The 27400-nt window shown below is 44.2% G+C and overlaps 4 protein-coding genes and 1 long non-coding RNA gene across 11 annotated transcripts; 3 read left to right on the forward strand and 2 right to left on the reverse strand.

Moving 5' to 3' along the window:
• The first annotated feature begins 4 nt into the window (after window positions 1-4).
• LOC139769778 (U3 small nucleolar RNA-associated protein 6 homolog) lies at window positions 5-3572 on the forward strand. The gene is made up of 9 exons (XM_071701141.1): window positions 5-242; window positions 317-443; window positions 609-749; window positions 831-1021; window positions 1110-1337; window positions 1448-1793; window positions 2096-2263; window positions 2329-2503; window positions 2639-3572. Exons 1-9 carry the CDS (start codon window positions 151-153, stop codon window positions 2968-2970), a joined length of 1800 nt encoding a protein of 599 aa, XP_071557242.1. The 5' UTR covers window positions 5-150; the 3' UTR covers window positions 2971-3572.
• Window positions 3573-4253: 681 nt separating this feature from the next.
• Tsc1 (tuberous sclerosis 1 protein hamartin) lies at window positions 4254-9828 on the forward strand. Of its 3 annotated transcripts, none has more exons than XM_071701121.1 (15): window positions 4254-4410; window positions 4837-5105; window positions 5183-5448; window positions 5755-5982; window positions 6060-6253; window positions 6361-6473; window positions 6556-6794; window positions 6868-7188; window positions 7278-7472; window positions 7578-7854; window positions 7936-8165; window positions 8257-8382; window positions 8458-8694; window positions 8828-8924; window positions 9011-9828. In XM_071701121.1, exons 2-15 carry the CDS (start codon window positions 4997-4999, stop codon window positions 9535-9537), a joined length of 3159 nt encoding a protein of 1052 aa, XP_071557222.1. In that variant the 5' UTR covers window positions 4254-4410; window positions 4837-4996; the 3' UTR covers window positions 9538-9828. The 3 variants fall into 3 exon arrangements, with proteins under 3 accessions (XP_071557222.1, XP_071557223.1, XP_071557221.1); XM_071701122.1 differs by having other exon boundaries at window positions 5755-5859; XM_071701120.1 differs by having other exon boundaries at window positions 7278-7854.
• Window positions 9829-10189: 361 nt separating this feature from the next.
• Sugb (Sugar baby) lies at window positions 10190-14364 on the reverse strand. Of its 3 annotated transcripts, none has more exons than XM_071701144.1 (10): window positions 13923-14364; window positions 13314-13434; window positions 12870-13225; window positions 12671-12781; window positions 12320-12590; window positions 12051-12244; window positions 11611-11933; window positions 11336-11511; window positions 11081-11248; window positions 10190-10662 (listed from the first exon to the last, which is right to left on the reverse strand). In XM_071701144.1, exons 2-10 carry the CDS (start codon window positions 13375-13377, stop codon window positions 10592-10594), a joined length of 1734 nt encoding a protein of 577 aa, XP_071557245.1. In that variant the 5' UTR covers window positions 13378-13434; window positions 13923-14364; the 3' UTR covers window positions 10190-10591. The 3 variants fall into 3 exon arrangements, with proteins under 3 accessions (XP_071557245.1, XP_071557244.1, XP_071557243.1); XM_071701143.1 differs by having other exon boundaries at window positions 13841-14364; XM_071701142.1 differs by having other exon boundaries at window positions 13950-14361.
• Window positions 14365-14493: 129 nt separating this feature from the next.
• Window positions 14494-15450, forward strand: LOC139769784 (uncharacterized). Its single transcript, XR_011717628.1, has 2 exons — window positions 14494-14860; window positions 14936-15450. It is a non-coding gene; the product is annotated as an uncharacterized lncRNA (long non-coding RNA).
• On the reverse strand, window positions 15365-27096 carry LOC139769769 (uncharacterized). Of its 3 annotated transcripts, XM_071701112.1 has the most exons (9): window positions 25876-27096; window positions 24673-24761; window positions 24296-24460; window positions 24080-24196; window positions 23638-23976; window positions 22983-23545; window positions 22750-22895; window positions 21262-22637; window positions 15365-20904 (listed from the first exon to the last, which is right to left on the reverse strand). In XM_071701112.1, the coding sequence occupies exons 1-9, from the start codon at window positions 25901-25903 to the stop codon at window positions 16942-16944; spliced, it is 6786 nt and encodes a 2261-aa protein (XP_071557213.1). In that variant the 5' UTR covers window positions 25904-27096; the 3' UTR covers window positions 15365-16941. The 3 variants fall into 3 exon arrangements, with proteins under 3 accessions (XP_071557213.1, XP_071557215.1, XP_071557216.1); XM_071701114.1 differs by lacking the exon at window positions 24080-24196; XM_071701115.1 differs by lacking the exon at window positions 24673-24761 and having other exon boundaries at window positions 25876-27095.
• Between the last annotated feature and the right edge of the window lie 304 nt (window positions 27097-27400).

Raw genomic sequence — 27400 nt, forward strand, 5'->3', positions numbered from 1 at the left:
TCGAACGTAATTGTTGACATTTGTGAAACACGTTGTCGCGCGTCGTCACAACAGAACTGCGTCACTGCGTCTCGTGTTCCCTCGCAGATTATTTTCCACGCGTTTTTCTTGAATTAATCTGCCCCGAGTGTCTCCTAAAGTTCGCGAGAAATGGCGGAGTTCGTGGAGAAGCGGTGCCAGGACATGATCCCCGCGCTAGAGGAGATGAAAGGGATCAAGCTCTTTGAAGAAAACGAGATTCGGTGAGCCGACTTAGGTTATGTACGCAGAGGCACGCTTGCGAGTGCATGTTGCACGTTTATTATTATGTTTTCAGGAGCATCTCCAAAAAGCTCAAAGAATACGAGTATAACATTCAACGACACACAAAGTGCAAGGAGGACTACCTTCGGTACATACAGTACGAAATGGATCTGCTGAAATTGATCAAGCAACGGAGGGATGTAAGTAGCTGCGTCTATATCCAAACTTTGCCACGTTATTACATATAAAATATAAATATTATTTACATAATTTTACATGTAACATGTAGAAATAATCGTATTTACCTTAATATATTTTTTTTAATAAGAGAAACCATTTGATTGTATTTCTTTTTTTTTTTTTAGAAATTTGGTATTACTCAACAAAAGTTGACCATTGATTATGCTATAACTAAAAAGATGAATAGCTTGTACAAGGACGCGATATATAAATTTCAAGACGATATTCGATTTTGGATTGCTTATATGAAGTTCTGTAAGCATGTGGTAAGTAGCGAAAAAAATAGACATCTGTAGAAGCTGTTTTACAATTAGTTGCACTTGATCGGCTGTTATTTGTTTTTACAGCATTTCCACAGCAATGTCGACCGCATGTTAGACAAAATGTTGCAAGTGCACAGAGATAAGCCAAAATGCTGGCACATAGCGGTATGCTGGGAATTGGAGGAGAACAAGAATAAGCACAATGCACGACAGTATCTTCTTAGGGGCTTACAGATTCATCCTGACTCTCAGTTATTATACATTGACGCTTTTAAGTGAGTACAAAGTGTATATGTCAATATTTTTTTTTTTCTGTAATCTGTCAATCACATGGTCAAAGCACGCTTGTATTTCTTCTCATAGACTCGAACTGGACAATCGCTTAGCTACAGTTCCTAATGCTGAAAATACCGAGGACCAGGAAGACAATCCAGTATCGACAGACGATAGCGAAATACCATTTCCGAAAACGGCGTTCTTTATATATCAACAGGCTTTCGAGCGCATTAAGGATATTAAATTTGTAATCGAGTTGTTGAATATCACAAAGGAGTATGATAACATCGAGCAATTACAGAAAAGAATTATTAGGTATATATATATATATATATATATATATATATATGTGCATGTTAATATTATAAATCTGTCAAATATGATTTCTTGCGGTGATTAAAATTAAAGATACAATTTAATCATAGTGACATGATTTGGGAGTACGCTCATGAGCCCTTAATGTGGGATACGATGGCGCGTCGCGAGTTGCAAGGTCTAGTGCAGCCAGACCTCAGTGGCACGCCGATGGAAGTGGAGAATGCCGAGCGGATCACTTTGAGAGATCGCATCACGTCCTGCAACAAAGTCTACCAGACTGCCGTAAAGAAAATCAAAACTGAAGAGATCTGGTCGTTGTACATAGAGTGCTTATTAGAGGTGAATCGTGATCTGCGGTCGTTGCCGAATTTCAAAAAGAAACTCCTGAAAACTGCCCTGATGCAGGCGCATCAGGCGAAAAAACTGACAAAAGAGGAACATTATTTGCATTGGGTGGGTTTGTGTTTAATATTTCGCTGTAACATCGATACTTGAACAATTAAATTTAACAATTGTAGACAAAAACTTGCTTAAATTTGAATATAATTTACATCTAAATTAATGTTTCTTTTTTTAAATAGTATTTATTTTAGCAATGTCTCCACTGTTAGAGGCACTTGGAACTTTTCAATTAAAATATCTATCAGTTCGAAATCTTTTTTTAACTCAAACAATGTTTAGAAACAATAGTGAAGAGAAATAAACCATTTATATCTTTCTTGCAAGTATATAAAAGTGGCTATTGCGTTCCGTAGATTAATATGCTGAGTGTCGACAAGAAGCACGACGTGCGGGAAAAGCTGGACGAAGTTCTGCGCGGAGCGACCGATGCGGTACCAAACAGCGTCGCTATTTGGCACGCTCGGCTCAATCATTTGCTGCAATGTGGCCTGGAGAAGGAAGCGTACGCTATGTTTCCAAAGGTGATAAAAGTTGCAAACTACCGATATATTAGATCGTGCCAATATTGAGATATTTTGACAATTAGGTGACGAAGATATTGGGCGAGAAAGCGTTACCTTTGTGGAAGATGCGGATCTTGCATGCTCAAATAAAAAGCTCGGAAGAAGCCGAGGAGAGTTTTCAAGCGGCTCTGCGGTCACATCCGCTGATCGCCAGAGATATCAAGCCTATGTGGCTTGAGTGGCTCGTTCTAACGAAAGGTAATCAGATTAATAGCTGATTTTTTTTCCTATTTTGCGTTTATTATCAAAATTTTAGCAGCATATGTTCTCATTAATACGACGAATCTTTTTCCACGATATCTGTACCTATTCCCTATCTTTGTCTTTCCTTAGGCATCCGTGCGGCTCGCAAGGCGTACAACAGTCTCTGCCTTCAACCACCCGCGTCGTTGGAATTCCACGAAAAGATGATCGCGCTGGAGCTCATCCAGCCGGACACTCTGCCGGAACACGTGCGACGACCTTATGAAATAGCGACACAGCAGTTCGGAACTGACAACACGTCCATCTGGATAGACTACATGAACTACGAGATGAAGCACGGAGACGCGAAGAGAGTCAGCAATATCAACGAGCGGGCAGTCAAGACGTTAAATCGCAACCTGACGTATTCCTTCATAAAAGATTACAGTCAGATGATGGCAAATCCTGATTCCATAAAATGATGCCGATCGTAAGCGTGCACTGTACATATATCAAGCACGATATGTATGTATCGCGTGCTCGTATCATCACACGCAAATCTGCCCCGTTATTTGTAAATTAATTAATTTTGTAAATTAATTAATTTTGTAAATTAATTAATTTAGATTAATATATCGAATTTCGATAAATGTTTAGAATATGTGTCTGGGATCTACCGACGAGAAGTGAAATATGCTCGTTCGACATTTTATGTTTAACGTTTTATACCATGAAACTTTCGAAGGGAGCACTATTATTTTTTAGCAAGTTTTGTCTACAAAATGTTAAATTAATCTTTAGACCGCGTATACGAAAGTTACAATAAAATATTGAACCGTTTTATCGAAATAACAGATTCTCTAACATTGAAAATATTAATTTTAATGATTCGTTCTTACTAGAATGTCGAATTATGATTTTGACTTTTTACGTCGTTACGTATTATACGTCAAAAAACGTTGAACAAGTGCATTTCTTCGAGATCTAAAATTAGATATGTATTTTAAAAATTTATCTAAATTCACAAAGTAACGTAACGTAATATAGCAAATAATGCGAAAATATATGAGGATCTAAAACGAGATTATCTTTGTAATTATCCTTGTAATTGTCGTTCCTTTCATTTCGGATCAGTCATTTCAACTTTTCCCTGCGATTTGAAAGAATAGCTCTGATCAAATTCCAATTAACTTGATCGGCGATTAGTTTATCATGCGACGTCTGTTTTATTAATATAGGTAGAATTGTTAATTTTTTGTTTGCAATATATATGGAGAAAATTTAAATTAGAGAAAATAAATTTATATAGCTAGAAATTTTGCTTTTCAAGTAATTCTACCAGTTGAATTAATCGCTGGTTAAGTTAATCGGAGTCGAATTCTAATCTTCGCATGAACTTTTAATCGCGACGTCCCGGCGTCCAATAGGAGAACGTATCTTCTAGGGATTCCAGCTAACGACGATCTTGTCTCCAAAAGAAAAATCTATTCTATTGGATATCGGATGCTGCAGGACAGCAGGACAAACCCTTTAATTATTAACATTCAAGTAACTTAATCGATGCAAGAGAAAGAAAATTTTAAAAAAATCATAAATCTATAAGTCGAATTATCGATCGAACGAATAATTCGTGTTTTATACCCCGATATATATATATATACAACAAAATGATGTTTTATCGGCAGTATCGGAAAATGAACGTGGCTACGTAGTACCAATTTCGATAATGGATGTACTGGCGGTAGTGTACAGGGGCTTTCGACGGTCTCCCAGGAAAAAGGCCGGGATGGCCTCTCTCGACTCACAGGCTTCTCTCTGCCGAGGAAGATATATGGAGGTTTTCCCACCACCCGAGCTCGCCAGTCGCCAGTCGCCATAGAACTCGCAGGAATTCGGCCGTGGAGGTGCTCGATGAGATTCGGGTGAGTTGCTTCGGTTGATTCGCCCTGATATGCGGCGAGTCTCGCCGTCGACGAGGTTCGCCCGACGTCGTGGCCCGCGTGCGCGGCTTTACCGCGCGACCGGTCGACCGCCAACCGCTGAGGCGACTGACAGTTTTGCGGTTACGCGGAGCGGGGCCGACGGGCTCTCTGTCGTCGGGTATCGTGCTGATCGTGCAGCGGGGGAAAAAAAGGAATACGCGCGCTGACAGTTCGCGCGGATGGTCGCGCGACCCTGTCGCGGCCTGCCGTTCTCGCGCGGAGCGGTCGAGCCGACGTGTCGCTCGACTCGACTCCCGCGGATCGGCTATTCCGCTGGTAGCCGTTGCTGCTGCCGTAGATCTCGGGTGTTCCCCTTCGATTCTCCACGATCCGCTTCTCACACGGTGTATTTTCTCCCCCCCGCAGGTACCTTGGCATCCCCGTCGCTCCAGACAATGCCTGTCTTGCGTGACAGACGACGGATGGCTCAGAGCGACGTTGCCGAACCGATTTCTGCTTCCACCGCCTGATCGTAGGACCATGAGAGAGTAGGATCTTTCGAGCCGTGCCACCACTCGCTGTCAAGATGAGCGTCGGTCCGGCAGGCGTCGCCGATCTGTTCTACTTGCTGGAGTCGAATAAGCTCGGGGAGGTCGAGGAGATCAAGAAAGTATTCCACGATCATTTCTTATGCAGTGAGTAACGCATACGTACTTTTCGCAGCGTGAGGTACGGTAGGATTGTTTTTAAATTGCGTTTGGATCAATTGCAGCAAAGGACAATTGGCTGGTAAATGGATTGTTCGATTATTATCTCTCTACGAACTCCTTGAGGACAGCGGAAGTATTAGCGGGAGTACGAGATCCGCACGATAAACATCTGTTAGATCGTTTGTCGGACATTCTTTCAAAACCTGGCAATAGTAGGCAGAGAATACAGGCGCTGACGTTGCTCGGGCATATAGCTAGACGTCAGCCTACTTGGTTGTACAAGCTAGCCAGTCATGCTTTATTCAGAGATCTACTCAAATTACTTAAGGTAATATATTTCCCTGTGTTTCCTCTTCTTCGCCGATCCATATGTTTATTTATGTATATACGCATAAACTCCTCCTCATTAATTGGTCAATTCTGCATCTTTTAGCATGTTTTAATATGACCACGATCTATTTTAAATGCATATAATTTATGCTGTATATACATAATTTTCATGTGCCAATCATTGATGTTAATTAAGAGCTTCACATTTAGAGAATGTATAACATTTGATTAAAAAATCACGTTTTATAAATATTGGAAAGGATTGAGTGTCTATATACAGTTTTACAAGACTGTATTTTTCAAGGTGGAGGCAGATATATTACCACTTATGAGTGCCCTTCTTCTGTTAGTAATGTTGTTACCAATGTTACCTGCTGCTCTAGGGCCATATCTACCAGAAATATTTGAGGTATTCGGCCGCTTGGCCTCTTATTATCATCATCATCAATCGTCCTTACTTTCTCCTTCTTTTACTTCGACCACAGCACCAAATGTCATCGACAAGGACCATTTGTACCTCATACATTTGCAGGTGAAACGGTTTACGATCATTTTACGAATAGTGTGTCGTAACGTTAACATAAACCACTTACCATGCCACCGTTATAGGTAGGATTATACGGCTTATTTCAAAGACTGTACGCGATGTATCCTTGCAATTTTATATCATACCTGAAGCAACAGTACGTTCAGCGTGATCAATTGGCTACGTTTACTCATACTATTAGACCCATGCTGGATTCTGTGCGTATGCATCCTTCTCTTGTCACAGCATCTAAGGATGCAGAAATTTCAGCCACTAGGTATATAATACGCACGTATACACGTATATGCTATATATAAAATAATTTATTTTACGTTACGTGCAGCGTTGTTTAAATTGCTGTTGCCTCTCTTTGTTGCGTCGTAGGTGGAAAAAGATGGAACATCACGATATTGTGATAGAATGTGGCCGTTTTACGTTAGACAAATGTCGGGAAGAAATTTTAGGAGTAGTTAACTCTCGGTGCACTCCGCCTCTAGGTCAGCATTATTACCATCTTCATACCTACATCTTCTCTTGCCGAAGGACGTGGTAGAAAATAATGCTTAATTTATGACACAGATCAATCTTCCATCACGTGTGCGCCGATAAACATTTGCGGGGGAGTAACGACCACGGAGATCAGTAATGGGGAAGATGATACGTTCTGGTCACCGAGCATGACAGTACCACCGCATAGTCCGGCGCAAACTGCCTCTCTCGAGCCACGCTCTGCCCCGCCAACGCCTAATAACAATAGAAGCGGTACTTCCCCGCCCGAGGCTGCTATAGAAGCCACCCCCGAAACAACTCCCGTTAAGGTATACACGTAACAAAACGACATAAAAATAAAATTATTCTTTCCACGTTCGAAAGTATATATATTTCTCGTAGGATTTGCGAAAATTATCAACGAGACAAACGCCTCTGGGATCTAGCGCGGTGCGTGCTCTAAACGCTTTGGGCAACGGTACATCTTCTCGGCCCTCAACGCCGACTCCTGTAAATTCCTCTTCTGTTTCCGGAGTAAAAAGTGCAGACGTTGCAGCGAACACACATGGATTTCTCTCGAATAGACTAAGTAAAATTATGACAGACAGGCAAAATGTTCTTCAGTCGCAAAAATCATTGAGTAATAGCGAGGAGAATGGGAGGCTCTTAGAAATGGCTGTAAGTCAAAACGGGAAGAACGATTCTTGGCAGGAGGATCAAGAGGTTTGAGTAATTTAGTAATAGATCCTGTGTGTTGAATAAATACAGACGTAATATTGTGTGTGTAATAATATTTTGTATAATTATTATAGGTGTTGGAGATTGTCAGTTCGCACGGAAATGGAGCGGTTGAAATGTCAAAGTATGTCGAAGCGCAATCTGAGGCACGAAATGAGAGGAGCACGTACGGCACTCTGTCCGATTTATCGCAAAAAATTTATCAACTTCGACTGTATTCTCAATGTCATTTCCCAATAGAAGACTCAAGTTCAAACGAAACGCACAAAGTGAAGTATCGAAGAGCTCTAAGATCTCCAAATATTATTGCATGTAATATTTTGCACTACCAAAGCAGGAACCAAAAAAAATCAACGTTTATATGCTTGATACAGATTCGACACTCCAGATCGTGTCCGGACATGAAAATACAGAAAAAATGTTATAGCGAGGACGTGACAGATCAAGTGTTAATAGGAGCGAAGAGACGCGAGGATACGGGCAGTCAAACGTGCGATCTATATCCATATGAGCATCTGTTGTTAGGAATGTTAGATCAGAACAGCCAAAACTGTAGTCAAGAAAGTTCTGATTCAAGAATGTCGCCAATCAGCATGCTCGATCAGTATATCGAGGCTTGCACAAAAACGAATAGCTTCTCTAGTAAAACGAGTAAATATGAAGTAATCTGTATATAACAATTATAATAGCAGGTATCTGGCAAGTGAAGAGTGAAATACTATCTTTTTACAGGACCAAATGGTACCAGGCAGAAACAAAAGAAGAAAGGGGAGGAGGATGCGGAAGAAGACGGGGGGGAAGACGATGGTGTTGATCCAACTTGCGCTAATCAATCACTTCAACTTATGCAAATGCAACTACAATTCGAGCGGCAGCGACGGGAAGTCCATGCTGAGCGTAATCGGCGTCTGCTCGGTAAACTGCGAGATTCGCGGGCTTCGCAAGAGCACAATCTCGCTTTGGTCCGTTCACATTCTTATAAACAATATTCATTAAATTTTTATGCGACTTGAGATAGAGACTTGACATTTTTGTTCGATGTTTGTCTTACAGACTGAACGTTTAAAAATGATCGAAAGAGAGGTGGAAGAATTGAGAGCGCAATTGGACCATAATAAAAAGGAAGCGAATCAAGCTGAGGAACAATACAAAGAAGCTATGCATCATTGGCAAACTAAAGTATTTACTTCATTTTTGAAAATATACAGAAAAAAAATATATTGGAAGACTAATAATCTTTTATTACATGTATAGTGCGTCGAAGAGCAACGACAAAGTCACGCGTTCAAAGATCGTTTAGAGATACTAGAATTGGAATTAAAAAACGAACAAAAAAAGACGGCTGAAGCGCAGCAACAACTTCGTTCTGTCGAGGCAGAACTTTTCAATGCGGGACATCAGCTTAAAACGGCATTAAAAGCTGCGGACCGTGGCAAAGAACTGGAATGCATTGTGGATACTATGCAAAAGAAATTTGTGCTTTTAGGAGAGGTAATATATTTCAAATTAAGAAATCACGTTAACAAGCTTAGTTGACGAAAATTTAAACTGGAGAAATTATCTGCGGCAAATTAATATTATTATACATTACGGAAATAATTGCGTATGTATCTTTCTCCTGCAGGCGCAATTAAGATTAGAAGAAAACACAAGTACTTTCTCACCGACAACCAAGCAAGAAACGGCGCAAATTCAGAAATCATGTACAGAAGAGTTAAACAGTAAGCATCCAAAAGACAAACAAACTTGAGAATGATGTTCTTTGCGTTAAATGCAAATTACGAATATTATTGAAATCCTTTTGCAGATATTCGGCGACAGTTGGAATCACGATCGTCACATTTGGAAGCCGTGAAGGCACGCTTGGGCGAGTTAGAAAATAAGGAAGCGCGCAAGGAGACGCAACTAGTGAATCTGCAACGGCTCCTGCAAGAGACGAAGGAGCAACACGCGTCCGAATTGGAGGCCGTCGAATCCAAGTATCGGGCGCAAGTGGAGATCAATCTTCTTTTAGAAGGTCGTATACTCGAGCTTCACGGTAAACTGGAGACCGCGACTTACTCCAATACGTCGCCCATGGGTAATCCCGCTTCCTCGGCATCGCCTAAGGAACGATCTCCGCCTCTCTCGACCAGCTTAGCTTCGTCCAGCGAGGGTAGCCTCGCATTCATCCATCCGGGCGCCGGTATCATAATGAATGATTGTTGCGACACCGCGACGGGCGAGATCCCCAATCTGCAAGCTATGATAGAACCTATACCGAGTAGCAGTCAAACCACCTCACCGTCACGTTCCGTCATCACTCAACGATCATCGACGCCGAAACAAGATTAACGCCACGGAAATGTTTACTGGGCTGCGAGTCTCCCGTATGTCGCCGATAGACGATATACGGAATTATTATCGAAGATTATACATGCGAATGCGCCGCGATCATTACTTAGTGTCGCGGTATGAATGGAAAGAAAGTTATTTGTAGCTTTTTATCGATAGAGTAGACGAGATTCGTAAGGAAGTTGTGCTAATCGACTGATTGCGATCGAACAGGCATGCCATGTTTGTTAGTGTTGGTATATCTTGGAAAAATGGATTCACAGTGAATAAATGGTTGAGATATTTTGCTGACCAACTTGATCATTTTAATCCTAGGCTCGACACGTATTATCTCGGTTAATATTTCTTAATATTTTATTTCTTGTTTCACATCAATAATATTTTGTTATTAATGTCAATTTCAGGATTGTTAAACTCCTTGACAAAAGTAATCATTTAAGAATGTGGAAATTATTAAGTGTTTTTAAACGTCAATAATTTCGAAGTTCAAGATATCTGATTTTTCACGTGACGCATTAAATTTCAAAATTCGCTGTTTTTCATCTGAATGTTTTGTGCATATATACACGCCTGGTAATATATTTCTATAAAATGACATTTCTGTGATTATTATCCGTGCATGAAAACTCGAAGGTAAGTATAAACAAGAAAGTAGTTCTAAAAAAAGTATATATTATGTATTATGATGACAATGATGCGATATAATTTACATTTTTATACACATATACATATGACATAATACTGAATTTCGTTCAAATATTATAAAAAGATAAAGGGAGCTTTCCGGCAAGCGACACAAGTCGACACAAACGTCGTTCAATCTTACTTTTTTGACAATGAGTAACAAAGACGGAACGACACTTGTGTCAACTTGTGTCACTTGCCGGGAAACTCCCAAAATATCACGATGAGAAATAACCATTTCCTTTCCATCTTTCACAAAGGTGGTGAAAAATTAACTTTGTTCAATTTCAATCGTGCGATAAAACTTGCATTGATTTATCAATGAGGAATGCATTTATAAATTATAAAATTATATTATAAAATTGTTCTACTAGTAAGTTTGTAATTCTTGACTTATCGTCATAAGAATAGCGTCATCTGGATTGGCATAATTCGCTAGATCTGAAAAAGAACGAGTAGGAATATAGATTATTAATTATTTCATTAAATATGCAAGAAACAGAGCTTAAAGTGCAAATTAAAAAGCAAATTCGTGCAACAGGATATCCCAAAACATGCAATCTTAACTTTAATGTAAACTTTACAGAATTTTATACTTTTTTCAATAATAATAAACATCACAGACGCGCGCTATTTAGCTTTAACATTACACACAACTGTCAAAATATACGATGACAGCTATTCATGAAGTAAGCGCAGCGAGAGAACCAATCGGCATCGCGAAAAAGCGACAACAATAAACTTCGATGGATTCGAGTATATGATGAAATGATTTCTGAGCGTGATATTTTAATTACGATTTAAACAAAAATAGTGCCTTTTGCCTTATTACTTATATATCCACATAATCGTTACTCACGATTATGGCCTCGGTATAACGGGTAGGCTTTCAACTTCCTTAGTAACAGTTCCACCAACCAGAAGACGCCTAGCCATAAAAGAGCACCCACTGAAAAAGTTCTCATTGCTGTAACACCTCCATAAGAATCCATTAACCAACCACATATAAAGCTACCACTTGCCACTCCTGAAATGGATAATGAATAAAAAATTTATGGGACGAGAGTTAAAAGATATGAACGATCCCGTACAATATCAAACTCTAATAACTAACCAATTCCCTCGAAAACAGCACCGATGAATCCTTGCATAGTGGCTTTCGTACCGGATGGTGTCACTTTATCACCATAGGATACCATCGTAGGCCAACACAGACCGAACGAAGGTCCGTGAAGCAATTCAAGAATTAAAAACAGCCAGGCATTCGATATAATGCTGTATGCCATAAATCTGCGGGATTAAATCATTATTTTTAGCAACGTACAAATAAACTATGCATTCACACACAATGAGAGTAAAAAAATAGAATGTAAAAACCTAATTACTCACCTAATTGCATAGATCAGCAACACGAGACTCATGACGTTAACATGGCCGAGTTTTTTCAGCACGCTGCCCGATACGAAGTTGAAGGGTAATTCTCCAAGGAAACATTGAACACCGGTCATCAGACCCTGCAGGGTTTTACTCCACGTGACATGAGAGCTGGCTGCCAGGTCCTCGCTGTACCAGAACAGAAAGTTCCAAATGACTCCTGTACACATCCCGGCGCCTATGCACCACCAGGCAAATACCAATACTCTTCCTTCTTTGAAAACGCTTAATAGCTCTCGAAATAGCGACGGCTCGTCCACAGAGCATTCTGGATTTTTCTGTAACGATACTGCCCCATTACCTGCCAATTTTGGATTCTCTCGATAAACAAGAAGTATCAAACTTCTGTACTATCTTAGTCTCAGTTATATAACACTTGAGAGCTTCTTTTGTACCTTTTTCAATGTTGCAGACACCACAATGTCGGCGACCATGGCCACTAGCATAATATAAAATATACAAGTATAATCTTTGTTGTATTGCCCCTTGCTGGAAAGGTCTATCAGGTAGCCTGCGCTTATGCCAAAAATACCGAAACCGATGCTGCCCCACATCTTCTGTTTCCCGTAATCGTTCCTTCTTTCATGACCTGAAATATGTAAACGTATCGAAGTAGCTGTAGTTTAATAACAACGTCATCTGTGCAACAGTGCTTAATACGAACCAAGGAGATCGAAGCAGATAGCATCGGCTATACTAACTACAACAGCCATTCCAATCCAACTAATAATGGCCGCCCATAAAAATATGTGGAACTGATACGTAGAATGGCTGATATCGCTTTGCGAATCCTTAGCCTCCTGCAGAAGATGATTAAACGCACTGTTGTTCCTGCAAGTTGCCGTGCACGAAGTCCTTAGCTGGCCCCCGCATACCGGAACATGTGCGGTGCCATCGAGAAACGTGCGCAGCCTTACATCTACGCAGTCCTTCGTCTGCAAATTATTTCTCACAATAGAATCGATGTTATTCTCACGAGTAAGGCGGATAAAAAAAGATTATGTAAGTTTCTTACATGTAAATCTTGATACACATCGAATCCTGCACCAAACTCGAATGTGCTGTTCACAGAAACGTTTTTGCCAGACAGTTCTAAGAAACCGTGTGGTACTCCTCTGCAAGTTAACTATAAACATGAATATTACGTTTATATTAGTTATTATTAACGGAAGGAATAATACGTGCGATGGAGAAAATTACGCATTTGTACGCACCTGGCAGGCTGCGTTAGAGTGAACTTCTAATATTACGTTGCTTAACGCTTTCTTTGAGAATTCCATCTTTGGACAAATCTCTAAGTACGGCAAATCATTATCGCAGATAAGAGTGACACTTGCACTCCTGTCCATTTCGGGAATAAAATAAATGGAGAAGAACGCTATTGTCAATATAGCTTCGAATATCAAGAAGAAGGTTTTATGCAATTTGAATTTGTCAGCCAGACTGCCGAACAGCGGCTTCGCAATCAGGCCGGAAATCGGTAGTACTGTGTATATTGTGCCGACTATCGTCGCAGAGAAGCCCAATTGCTTTCCGATCGTGGGCAAAAACTGCACCATTGGTCCCGTCGCTGCGAACAGAACAAGCGCAATGAATACGTGAAGATTCAGTTTTATGCAACAGCTCTGTCGAAGAGGCAGAGTCTTGATTGGACTTACCAGCATTGTAAAGGAAATAATGTGACTTTATGGGGGCCAGTTCCTTATTCACGCTTTGCAACATGATTAAAATGTGCGGTCAATCGACCAGTTTTGTATCTCTAACTTATGCAGCTTATATCTACAACAAAAGAGCAAGTTATAACAATATTATACATCACACGACACATCTTTAAACAATATTAGAGAGCAGATATCTTTATGCAGAATTATCCCTGATCTTTGCAATAACATTTCCTTTATTTTCGCGATCGACGACGTTACTTTTCTCACCCATAGAGCTCGAGGGTGAGCAAACTCCGATCAACTTAATCAGCCATTAAGCTTACCAAGCAATACTTGTACTACCTCATTAACACAGATAGACTAATTAATCCCCCGCCGTTTGACACGTGGAAAGGAAGATTATAGATCAAGGACGACGGATCGTCGAGAATTGCTCACTGGAAAATTTCTAGCTCAAACGACCGTCGAACTACATCGTTGATCAAGCTAATCGGAGTTCGATCAAAGTCACTCTGACGAACCGCGGCACGTTAGAGGAGCCGCAACGAAGGCGAAGAACTCTTGGTGACCGATTCGCCCGTTGTCACCGCGAACGATCCTTGCCTGCGTGAGAACGGGACTCGTAAGTACCTTGGACGCGAATCCCGCGGGCTAGACCAGCGCTCCGGGATCGCGCACCATCCCGCGCGACGCTTAACCAAGATCGCACACGCGGGGCACCGGAGAGAGCCTTTGCACTTCGCTCGCAGGTTAGGCCAACGAGTCGTCCCGAGCCGATCCTCTGTTCTCGCCTGGGGAGCACTTGACGATATCGCGTGTGAATCACAGATAAGTCGGCCGCTTAGCGCTTCGCCGAGCGTAATCTTCTTTTTTCCTCTTCGTCTCCCTCTCTCTCTTTCTCTTCCCGCTCCGTCAGTCCGTTACGCAACGGAGGATTCCACGCGGCGAGCCCGTCGACTCGCAACCTCGTTGGCCTGGTTCCTGACGCGGCTACGAGCTGCGAGACCACGAGACCGACGAGACGTCGCGTCGCGTTCCGCCCAATTTGACGGCACGTTCGGACACGCGGCGGACACGTGCGCACGTCGCGTCACGTCCCTCGCATTTTTTTTTTGTTAGTTTTCCCCTCCCCCGTTCCGCCGCGCAACAGCGCGACGGTTTCGAATTGCACCGTCGTCAGCTGTTGTTTGCCGGGCCGGTCGTCCACGTGTAATTTAACGCACTGCACGCTATACGTCGCTCGTGACACGAGTGTCTCACGAATGACACGTACAATTTCTTACACGCATTTCGAGAGAAAACGTACGCCTTCGTCGTTTATTTTTCTTTTCATTGTAAAATGTCATTTCAGGTTGAAAAGTGTTGAAATATATTGAGAGCCCGTGATGCCTCGAAGGAAGGGGTAAATTGTCAAAGAAACTGCGTTTCTGGTTCTCCGCAAATTTTTCCTCGGGAATCTGAACGTTTGTATACGACAATTAATGCGTCGACAAGGAGAGCCGAAGATGCGAATGCAGGAACGACTGTAATAAAAGGACACGGTAAATTTTTTATCTTTCGGAGTGGATTTTATGGTAGGCTCACGATAGTCACGATAAGATTTGTTTCGGTTGCAGCTCATTGCATTTAAAGCGAGATAGGCGCGTGCGTTCAATCTGGCGAGCTGATGTAGAAAGTGCGACAAGCATAAGCGAACTTAATGAAACGAGATATGGAAAAGAAAGAACGCGTGGAAAGTACAACAAAGAAGAGAAACCTGGTTCCCTTTAATCGCGTTCGATACAGTTTTTCTGGTTTTTCTCGTCAAACCCAAACCGAGCGTTCATTTACATACAGAAAATGCTGACATACAGTGCCTTGCTTTAGCAATAACAATAATGAAATGACGACGGGACATAGAGAGGGGAAAAAAAGCTTCGATGTAGTACAGAGCGGTCATTCATTTTCTGTTCAAATATTTAAATGCCGCGACTAAATGGACCGCCCTGTATAGGAGGAGGAACGCGTATCGGGAGATAGCCATTATCACAGGATAAACCGGCGGATTTTGTAACAAACTGCGCTTTAATTTGTCATAGATACATTTACAATATACATTTACAATATATATGTATATATTTATAAGTTTCAATACCGCTTTCTCTTCTCCCGTGACGAATACTCTGGCCTCGACGATAAAGATGAGTTTTAATGGATGTACGACGATAGCGGCGGTATTACGGTATATTTCGTCTTTTTGTTTTTTTTTTCCGCACATGCTTATACACATATATTTCTGCTGATCTCTCATTACACTATTATATGCGCCTCTCTCGACAAGAGAAGAAAAAAAAAAGAAACGGAAAAGACACGTCCGTTTTTCGCACGTCACGAGAATTCAACTTGATTTTCTTTCCGGGTCTTTGCACAGATCCCTCGTAACGTCGAGATCCCTTTTTAACATTCGAGCACACCGTCCTCTCTACGCGAGATATGTGTTTCATATATATTATATACAAAGAAAGCCTAACTTCCTTACGTGCTATTCCCTTACGATGCTAGGTAATCTACATAACGTACACCAGCAACAGAGCGCGCTCGATAATTATTATACACAGAAAATCCTCCTCGGTTTCCCCAGGCAGGAGTCCTCTTCTACGAGTTCGACAATTGATTCGCTGAACCGCGGACCGAAAACGGAAGGATCAACGGGAGATCCGACACACGGCTAGACGACACACGGCGGAGCTTACTAGAGAGGGAGGACGCCCGTCGTCGGCTAAATTAACAACGCAAAAAATTCAATATATTGCATGATCCCGTGTCCCGACGCATACGCACGCACGCACAACGCATGCACGCGTTTACACGCTGACGAGGAGCACGTGCGGAGACTCGTTTCGCGCGTGTATCTGTCAGCGCGGAGGTAAGCGCCAGGCAAAACGCGCTCTCGCGAGTAACAATGTATGCAACAATGATGCATCTTGCATAAATATATATATGCAAACATATAATGTATTACGTTAGTTATACATCATTTATCCGCGGAGATATTTTGCCCGACGTTCGCGCACGGAGGAACTTTCGATAGACATGCGGATCGATTTACTCTCGGCGCTAGCGATCTCGACTTAAGAGCTATTGAACCTGCCGGTTAATCTCGTTTCTTTTTAGAAAACTATCAAAAATTCCTATATCGAAAGTAGACCTGTCCTTTATGTACATTGTAGAAGCTCGGACTTCCGCGCTCCCAACGAACGGTGTAAAAGTGTCAAAGTTACTCGAGTTGCGACGGTCGCTTGTAAAAAGGAAGCTGCGGTCAAAGAAATCTACAAACGGTCGTTTACCTAATTCCGTATAGAGAGCCTCACGGACACGCACAACGGTCAATTACGTAAAAAACAATAGAAAAGACAAGTCGCGAGGAGGATGTCCCTTGTAAATAAAAAAAAAATAGACAAAAACAAGGTAAAAAGGGCATACTGCTCTCTCGCGCGCTCGCCAAGAGACTTTCGATTAATATTTGGTATCCCTTTGGATCTCGAACGATCGCGCTTCCTCCGTCGCGGTACGTATCGAGATTCATCAGAAGATTGATCTGCCATCATCGAATCACGGACCGATCTTGCAGCGATCTTAGTGGCTACATCCAGGGTGAGGGATGCGACGGCTGGATAGCGTAGAGCGAATGGATGTACTGTTGATAGGCGGCCTGCTGGTCCATCGTCATGTTGGGCCCGTGCGGCGTCACATAGGCGGAGACCGGTGGACCGTACGCCGATCTCTGGGCGGCGGCGGCAGCGGCGGCCGAGTGCAGGAACGAATGGGGCAGCGGATAGTTCCTCGGTGGCGGTTGATTGCCGAGCTTGTTGCAGGCGGTCGGTTGACCCGAGGCGTTGCTCACCATCGGCGGCTGCGCTTGCTGCTGCTGCTGCTGCTGCTGCTGTTGCTGCTGCTGCTGTCGCAGGGCCATATTGTAGTAAATGCCCTGATTACGAAACTCGTCCGTGAGGAAAGACGCAAACGCGGTGGACGCACCACCGGCAGAGGCGGCGAAGTTGAAGGCACTACCCGCGGGCGGCGGTACTGCCACCGTGGCTGTCTTCAAGGCGCCGATGGACTCGGCCGCGGTCGCCGCGGACGCGGCCGCGTACTGTGGGAAAGCGGGCATTCCTGTTGCCGTTTGTTGCTGATCGGCGGCCGTCGTTACGGCCGTCACCGTGACGGCTGCGCTCGGTTGTTCCTGCTGTTGCGGATGCTTGCTCTTCCGGCTCCTCTTCGTCTTGGACGGCGTCGCGGTGGGCGTCATCGTCGCGACGGGTGTCGCTCTCACGTCGCTCTCGCCGGGTCGTCGCGATATCGTGAGGATACCCTGGCTATTCTTGGCCGCCGCGCTCTGCAAGCTCTGCAGCAGATTGAGCTGCTCGAGCTCGGCGGGGCTGGGTGCGGCGCCGCGACCGTAAGCGACGAGATGCTCCGTCTTCGTCCCGGGTGGTGGTCGCGGGATCGTCAATAGTTGCTGCTGCTCCTTACTCGGTGCCCGACCCACCAGACCGAGGCTCAGTCGCGCGTACGCCGAATTGGTCGCCATAGAGTCGGCCAGGCCGGTAACGAACGGCGTGCCATCGAACTGACTGACCGACACAGCCTCCGGTTGCGGGAGAGTCATCATCGGCTCGAAACTCGAAAATTGTTCCTGACTCGGACGCGTTACCGCGCTCTCCTGCGGCAGACCGCGCGCGCTGGACTCGCTGGCGGGCGGCTCGTACGCGCGTTTCTTCATCGGAGGAGGATTGCCGGAGGGACTGGCGGACGCTGCTCCACCGCCGCCCCCACCGCCGGCGGACTTCGAGCCGGCGTCGAAATAATGCGGACTAGGATACACCGGCCTCGAGTTCGGTGGCGCTAGCGTGTAAGCGGGTGGCTGGAAGCCGCTTGGATAGAGCGACTCGCGGGCCGTCGTCAAGTTCTGCTGGAATGCCAACAATTGCGTCTGATCCGGTGCAGGCGCGGGTAATTGATCACCGCTGCCGGACGATGCCTTGCCGAGAAAGCCACGCGGCTGGATCTCGGTGAAACCGGCCCGCGAATCTTGCGGTGCCGACTGTTGCTGTTGCTGCTGCTGCTGTTGCGCCTGTTGCTGACCGCCGTGTCTCGAAGCGGACCTCTGAAGCTCGACGTTGGGAAAACTGTTCGGATACGTTGGCGGATACTGACTCGGCGACTGATAGAGCTGATGATTCGCGTTCAGGTTCAACGATTCCGACTGAACGGGAAAGTTCCTCTGTTGATCGCCCGTTGGAGGAGGCTTCTCGGTAGCGTTAGACTTCAGATATTCCGCTCGGTGTTCAACTTCGCTCACGGATGAAGATATCGTAGGTGATTGCTGAATGTACGAGGGATTTTGCTTGAAGTCCTGAGGATAACTCGCAGACGGCGCCGTGGCTTGAGCAGCATACTCCTCCGAGTTCTTCGACGATTGAAGCTGAGAATAATTGGCGGCTTGTTGTGGAGAGGTTTGCGAGTAACCGGGCGACTGCTGCGGTGGTTGTACGGGATTACACGTGGGCTTTTGTTGAGGCGAGGTTTGCGGATAATTGCGCGACTGTTGAGGCGACGGTTGCGAATAATTCACCGCAACTACTGCTGCTGCTGCTGCTGCTGCTGCTGCTGCCGGCGCCGTCGCTTTCGGCGCCGTCCCGGATGTCTGTTGCGGCGAAAGCTGCGAATAATTTGGCGGTGTCTGCGGCGAATGTAGCGGATGCGAGTACGTTGCCGGCTGCTGGGGAGAAGACTGCGGGTAATTGGTCAGCGGTTGCGGCGACGGTTGAGAATATGAGCTATTCTGCGGCGACGATTTGGAGAACGAAGATGGTGCTTGCGGCGAGTGCTGAGGGAAAGTCTGAATTTGCTGGTGCGACGATTGTGAGTAACTCCGATCGTGTTGCGGAGTCGGATACGAGTTCGGGGGTTGCGGCGATGACTGCGAGTAGTTGGTGGGACGTGTTTGCGGCGATGTTTGCGGAGAGAAACTCGGCGGCTGAGGAGACGGCTGCGCGTATGCGTTCGGTGGTTGAGGCGAGGGTTGCGAGTAATTCGTAGGCGGTGGCTGTGGCGACAGACGACTGTATCCGGCGGGCTGTTGAGGCGAGGACTGCGCATACGGAGAGTGCTGTTGCGGGGACGGTTGCGAGTAATTCGGCGGCGTCTGAGGAGAGGATTGTGAGTAAGGGGAGTGTTGCTGTTGTGGAGAAGCTTGCGGGTAATTGGTGACCGCCTGGGGAGAGGGCTGAGAGTAATTAGCGACCGCATTCTGTTGCGGAGACGGTTGCGAGTAACTCGGGGTGGATGGTTGTTGCGGCGAGGGCTGCGAATAATTCGACGGCGGTGTCTGAGGTTGAGGATAAACCGGCTGCATCGCTTGCGGGGAGTGTTGCGGATAAACGGGTGACTGGTTCTGATTGCTGGCGGGTAACTGTTGCGGGAAACGTTGCGGAGACATTTGCGGATACGCCTCGTTGGCGTTGTCTTGAGGCGAGGATTTCTGATACGGCGATTGATAAGGCGGCTGCGCGTGCACTTGAGGATAGACGGGCGGTGGTTGTTCGTAAGGCGACGGATAGGCCGGGGATAACGGATGGTTTTGCGGCGATGGAGTGGGTGGCAATTGCGCGCTGTATCTCGGTGGGGTCGCATAGTAGGGACTGTTGTAGGGACTGCTCCCAGTTGACAATGCGTCCTGATAAAATCCCGCGCCCCTTATCGGCTCGGTTGGAGTTATCACGGGCTGACACTGCGGGGAATGCGCTACGCGTGGCGCCGGTGGCGATTCCTGAGAGAAACTAGACACCGATTCACTGACACTGCTACCACCGGTGCTCAGCCGTCGTTGCCTGCCGCAAAACGCTTCCTGCGAATCTCCGTCCTTCTTTATCATCGTGGCCTCTTCCGCTTCCTCGTCTTTCTTTTTTGATTTTGGCGCTCCAAAGGCTTTGAACCAGGCACTCAAATTTGGTGTCGCGGATTTTGGTTTCTGCGCTTCTTCCGTACCAGATCGTGCCGCCTCTTTATCCTCTACTGTGCTCGACGTCTTCGTAGCTTCCTTAGCACTCGTTTTCTCCTCCTTGACATTAGATGCTTGAGTCGTGGTAAGAGAGTGATCCTCTTCCTCGTCGTCGTTCGACAAATTCGGATTAGGTGACGATACTAAACTCTTGCAGATCAATTGGATGGAATCCACGTTTTTCAGCACAGTACCTAAACTGAGCTTCGGCTCTTCGTCATTATCCTTATTCGATTGATCGTTATCACTAGTAGAGCTCGCAGCATCGTTGGCGTTGGCGCTGGGCACGTTAAGCGGTTTCTTCAGAAGTAAATTTCCCTTGCTTTTACCAGGTTGCAAACGATCGATCGTGCGCTGTATTTTCTTCGGTCGACTCGGTCCATGAGGGCCAAATATTTTGATGGAACTCGGTCTCTTTCGTGCAGCCTCTACCTTGGATCCTGGTCGATTGGACTCGATGGAAGAGCTATGAAGCACTGGCGAGTCACTGCCAGAGGAGAATCCCGAGAGCCTGGGTGCGTCGTCAAGCCACTTGTTAATATCCTATCGCATGTAATAGAGCAAATCAGTATGTATGATTCACAGAATATAAATAAAACCAAAAGAAAATAAGAATTCTTGTATTAAGATGCAAGATAATTTAGAAGCCGTATCTTGTTGACAGTCTGATTTCTCAATATGCATTTAATATGCACAGAACTATCAATATAAATTACAGACAGTCGGCACATAGTTTAAAATTTAAAACTATTAGTTTCTCTTTGGACATGAATGTTTTTTAAAATAAATTCTATTAAACACTAAAAAATGTAAACACTTATAATTGATTTATATCTTGTATGTATGAATTCTAATAAGAAATCTTGAAATAATCTTGAAAATAGTATCTTGTAAGCTTACATGAAGTGTCTTCTCCGTCGCTTGATTTAATGCCTGAATCGCAGCATTCTCCTCTGCACCCAATCCTTTGGTATGTTTAGCATGAGCGCTTTTCTTATTTTCACTGATTTCCGGATCATGTTTCTTAATCGCGTCATCCGTAATCTTATCTTCCTTCGTACTTTTCTTCGACTTTGATCGCTTTGCATTGTCTTTGTCATTGTCGTGGAAAGTACTACTGTTTGAAGGCACTTTTTTTGAATAGATACCGTGAACGTCACCTTTCACCGCTTTTCTCTGCTTTTCTTTTTCGTTTTTTAATTTTTCCTCCCGTCTTCTATCGCTTATCTTATCTTTTAAACTATCAAGCGAGTCTACATCTTTACCAATTAATGTGGAGAGTTTCTTGGAGATGTGAGTACGTTTGGAATCTAAAGCACTTTCTAATTCTATATCTTTGGAATCCGTTTGACTTTTCAACTCTCCATTCTTTAATTCCTCGTTCTTTTGTTTTGATTTCTTATTTTTTTGCTTTAAATGACCCTTGTCGGATTTTTCATTAGACTTGGTTACAGTTTTTAAATTTGACTTTTCTTTCTTACGATTCTTTTTCGTTTTGACATGGGAAGATTGTTTTTTGCTCTCCTCGAATACTGTGTCACTTTCTTCCACTTCGATCTTTTTCAATTTGCTCTTCTTCGTGTTGTTCGTCAATATCGCAGTTTCTTCAAGTTCTTTCTTTTCTATTTTTCTACTTTTACTCTTCGGAATTACTGGAGGTTCATAATCTTCTTCGAAATCCTCCTTCCGCTTTTTATTTTCTTTCGTTTCTTTGGCAGATCGTACAATTTCCGAGTCTTTTTTCGATTGGTGCCGCTCTTTGTTCGCTTTTTTATTTGATGTTCTTAATTCTTCCGTTTCCTTAGGTAGCTTTTTGGTTTTAAGTAAACTATTTACATCAATATTTTTTCTTCTCTTTGACGTTACGATACTAGCCTCAGATATTGCATCTTCGCTTTCCTGGTCTTCCTGCTCCTCCTCATCCTCGTCCGATTCTTCCTCTTTCACTTTTTTACCTTTTTTCTTTCCCCTCTTCTTCTTCGCAACTTTAATACTTTTATTCCTCTTTTCATCTTCGTCCACTTTTTCATTATTCTTAGACTTTATTTTACTCTCAGGTTTATACGATTTAGACTTTTTGGTTGATTTTTTCGAACGTTTTCGTGCGTTATGGTGCGAAGAAGATAAATGACGTGAGGGATATGATAAAGTTGTAGGTGATCCGGCCAGTGACGGAGGAGACGTAGGATCTTCGTCACTGGACGCCTCCGATTCCAAATATCGACTTACGGCTTTGTCAAAGGCTTCCTTAAGATTAACCGCCATATCTGTGTATTCTGGAATATATAAAACGTGTTGTAAGTTTTGCCGACATACAGATAACGATATAATGCAATTACTGGTAGATTTATATAAAATTTAAAAAAGTTGGATAAAAGCATCACGAACCGTTATCGGAGCCATTGTATTGCCTGCAATTGTCGACGATAAGCCGAAAGTCGCGTTTAAACTGATTTAAATTCTTATACGAGCCATTTTCGAGTTTCTCCTCCATAGTTTTCAGATCCATTGGCCTGCGTACCACACTGTAGTACCTATAAAAATTATTCAGAACATTATTAAAAACTTAATATCAGATATAAATAATTAATCACGATTTTAAAACGTGTATCAAGTTTTACCTTGGCGCATAGTCCTCATCCACGGGCTCAATAAATGGCCAGGCATCCACGTGATCTTTAACACTTTCAAGAACTTTGTGCATGCCGACGCAACGCTCCTCCTCTTCGATACCGAACGAATAGCCATATTTGTAGCCGTAATTAGACGATACGTATTTACTATCGCCATGATTACCGGTACCCTTCTTCTTCTCCAAGTCCTCTACTTCATCTCTAGTATGAATTACAATCTGGCCGACAGCCGAAGCTAAAGAATTGTTCGTTTGCCGTCCTTTTTTCTGGACCGGTGAAGTCGGTAACGGCGGGGTGGTGTCTTCCTTAATATAAGATTTTGATGCTTGCGTCCCTTTTTTAGTCCCTTTGGTCGTTTTAGTCTTGATCTTGGCTCTGACCATGACTGCGTCCATCTGTGTAGCAGGTTCCTGGCTACGAAGCACTCGCGAGCTATTACGTTGTAACAGCTTACGTCGTTGCTGTTTCTCTTTTAAATCAAACAATTTCGGTATTTCCGGCATAAAGTCTTCGGACAACGTGCGATAAAGCTTGCGTTCGGTGTCGTATTCCTGGGCAAATAAATAAACATAAATAATTTTATTTCCAATTCCGCAGCGATTTATATCTTTTTTTTTTCTAACAGCAAAGAAACAATCATTACCGAATCACGAAATTTTTCAACCAGTCTGCTCCAATCTTGCTGGGTAAAACAAACAACCTGCCAAACGCTCTCTCGTCCGTTGTTCCCGCTGTTTATTAAACTAGCTTCCTCCTTCTCTTCCTCTTCCTGTTCCTCCTTCGCCACTCTGTTCCGTCGTTTTTTACGCTTTTTGTCCCTTGGCTTACTTTTCTGCTTGTGTGAGGCACTGTTAGAAGTATCAATGTAATCCTCCCGGTACAATCGAGTGCCGTAGAAGTACCAGTAGGCAGAATTCTTACGATCATGTCCCAAAGGTTCGACTCGCAGGCTATCCGAGTCCAAGTTGCTTAACGACTGCTCCTGTTATTAATTTTACATTCATTCGATTATATTATCAAATAATCGCTTAAGGAATGTGCAGGTGTAAAATTATTGTAATAACTCGCAACGATCGAATACGTACTACGTCTTCGGCGTCGAGCCTGAAGTCACAGAGCGCGCGTAGTATTTCTACTTTTTGACGAAGAAGTAACAATTCAAAGTCTACGTCTGTATTGAAAGGATTTTCGCATTTGTATTCCTGTGCAAACGTACATGCGTTTCAGTTAAATTGTCTTACCAATATAGGAGTAACAGATAATTTTACATTGTAAGGCACAACACTGAGATCGATACGTACTTGACATTTTTTCCGAAAGAGTCTACGCAGAAACATTTGATAATTAAAGGTGGAGATGTCATTGCGGGTATCATTTGGCAAGCAACCCTCCAATAACTTTACTATCAGTTCCTGAAGCAGTCGTCCTTCGGTACCTCCGTCCGTTAACAAAGCCTCTTCCAAATCCTATAATTTTAGTGACGTTAATACCGAGACACATTTCGCAATACAGCATTCATAGTGACGTGAAGAAGAGAACAAAATGATGTATAAGCTAATAAATAATAAGATTAAAGCTGAAGCGTGACAGCGTGTTTCGCCGCCTAAATGCTGAAGCGGTACTAACGGGCTTTACATACGCTGCTTACTCATAAGAGAGTTAGCATTTGATTAGATACCTCAATATCAAAATCCAGAAGATTGAAGGCAGCTCTAAATAATGAGCAAAAGTGTGCTATACTTGGCACCTCCCACCACGATTGAATGTCTAAAAAAATAAAGGAACAGTTAAAAGTTCCTTGATCTTAATCTTGCTATTTGAAAGTAATGGATGTAATTGTAACCCATTTCTTAGACGAAGCTACTTGGAAAATCTTAAATAAAATTATCCGAGAAGTAAAATAGTAGATATTAATTAGCAATAAATCTTAATTGTAGATAATATTTTCCATTTAAATTAAATTAAAACATTATGAAGGGATTCTAAAAATATTCACATTCTCATGTTACACGTTTTTCGTTACATTTAACAAAAACAATATTCCTTTTGTGTCGAAACATAACTCTGACATCAATTCTCTGAATATAAACAAAACAAAAAAGAATAAATTCAAAGTTATTTAAAGTGTATTCAAGTTAACAAACTGAAATGCTTAATTAAGTAGTATTAAATAGTACAAAAAGGATTATATCTTTTTTCTACAGATTTCTAAATATTGCTAGTGTATGTATAATCAATAGTTATTTTTATTTTCTTTGCACTTAAATATATACACAAATTTGCAAAAAAACTACCTCTGGACTGGATTTGACTCGTCGAAGCTCAATCACCTATTCATGACAATTAATACATCATTCCACTCTGTACAAATTCACCTTAATTCACTTCATCAATTTCAATCACAAAAGATACGCGAAAATAAGCATGAAAAACACCTTAATTACTTAAATGGGGCAATTTTTAACACATGAGCGATCATACGTAAAATTCTCCCGAACATAAAAAATGAAAAAAATCTCTTAAATACGCTTAAATATCAAGAAATATTTTTAACAAAGAGATTTAACAGAGAAATAAATTTGTGAAGATCTCTGGCGTGGATATTACTTGTAGATTCAACAATAATCGCAAATGTACGTCGTTCAATCACGCCTCCTTCAGCTTAAACGTTCAAGACTCGGGATCAGGAACGGGATAAGGCCAAGAAATCGAATCTCTCCGTAGATAAAGGCCGGGGATCCCTGCTACTACAAAATACTATTTCTAGTATCGCTTACAGCGGCACAAAAAAAGGAGCAATGTACGGATATATACGTTATCAACCGGTAATTTGTCACGCGCGCCCGTCCGGTTGGACGACCGGCGCGGCGGTGGGACTCACCTAGGATTCCGATGAAGGTGGGAAACATAACCCGTCGTGTGGCGGGCGAATCGGGCGAATCGGCGTGTCCAGGGCGGGACACGGGCGGGCTCGACGTAGGTCGGCGTCCAAGGACCGGGGGGGACGACTCCGTGCCGTAACGGGGCGAGCGCGGGTCGCCTTCCTCGGTGGGCCGTACCCGGCGGTGGCCGGCAGCGGCGGCGGCGGCGGCGGCGGCGATCTAGGGGCCCCGTGTGGCGCACGGACTGCGCGCGCGACGGGTAAGATCGAGCAAAACACTTCCGCCGCCCGGCCGTGTATATATATTATACTTATGTGTGTGTGACTGTATACATATATATGTATGTACATATATCTCTCTCATCTATGTGTATATATACGTATGTATATATATATATGTGAGTACGTGTGAGATGCGTGCGGAGCCCGGAGCCCGTATCTCAGAGCATCGGGACGCACATCAGCGGTGAACGACACCCGTGACGGTGGTCCCGGTAGGTGCGCGCGCGAGCATACGGTCGCGGGCTCGCATAGCTCGCCGAGCGTCCTGGGTCGCTCACTCGCTCGCTGGATAGCTGGCTGGCTGGCTGGCTCGCGGGGGATCGGTACTACTCCGCGGAGCAGACGGTCGTGGCGACGCAGGGCGCACTCGCGTTCCCGAGTGCGGTGGAACCGCCGGGGGGACCGCGACGGAGAATTTCCTCGCGAGGTCTCGGGGGGGGTTGGCGGATATCTATCTCGCCGGGACGCGACCGTCCTGCGGCGAGGAATCGCGGGACTCGCGCGCGACCATTGCCGTCGGGACGCGCGGCGCGCACCCAAAACACATAATCGCCAGGCCGCGCTCGCCGCGGCGGCTCGCCGTTTACGCGATTTACACAATCGGTGCGGCGACTGGCGAGAGTCTGGCAACGGCGGCTGGCTGGCTGGCTGGCTGGAACTGCTGGAAGTGATGGAACGCGCGCGCGAACGCGGGGGCCCCCCCTCCCCGAAGCGACGCTGCCGACACACTCGGAAAAGCGGAAGTCGCCTGCGCGCGCTCCGGAATCGGTGCCGACAACGCGGGCACGCGTTGCGCTGCGCTGCGCTGCGTCGTGCGCTTCCGCTTCGACACGGTATACCTCCGACGCGATATAATACGCGACTACCGAACGACGACGTAAACGAACGACACACGGGCGCGGACTAACGCGGACTATGCAGCAGCAACACAACCGCAACCGCGGGCGTATGATACCCGCGAGTGCGCGCGATACGTAGACGGGTGGCGTCGCCGAGGCGCGCCGCGCCGGCGAGAGAGTGTCCCGAAAAATTGTCCCGATTTCCTCAAATAGGATTTTAGATACCGTCCGCCATTCTGAAACTAACCACGGCGCGCTTTTCAAAAACGTTCGAGTTATACATGATGTCCATTTCTACCGATGCGGATTAACTTTTTATCTTTTAAATCCGATCTTAAATATATATAAAAAAATATAAATCTATAGATAACCCTCGAACAACGCGATTAATTAATTCCATATTA

Source organism: Temnothorax nylanderi, unplaced genomic scaffold (genome assembly GCF_030848795.1).
Source record: "Temnothorax nylanderi isolate EJ_2023f unplaced genomic scaffold, tnyl_v1.0 TNYL_tig0024_pilon, whole genome shotgun sequence".
NCBI lineage: Eukaryota > Metazoa > Arthropoda > Insecta > Hymenoptera > Formicidae > Temnothorax > Temnothorax nylanderi.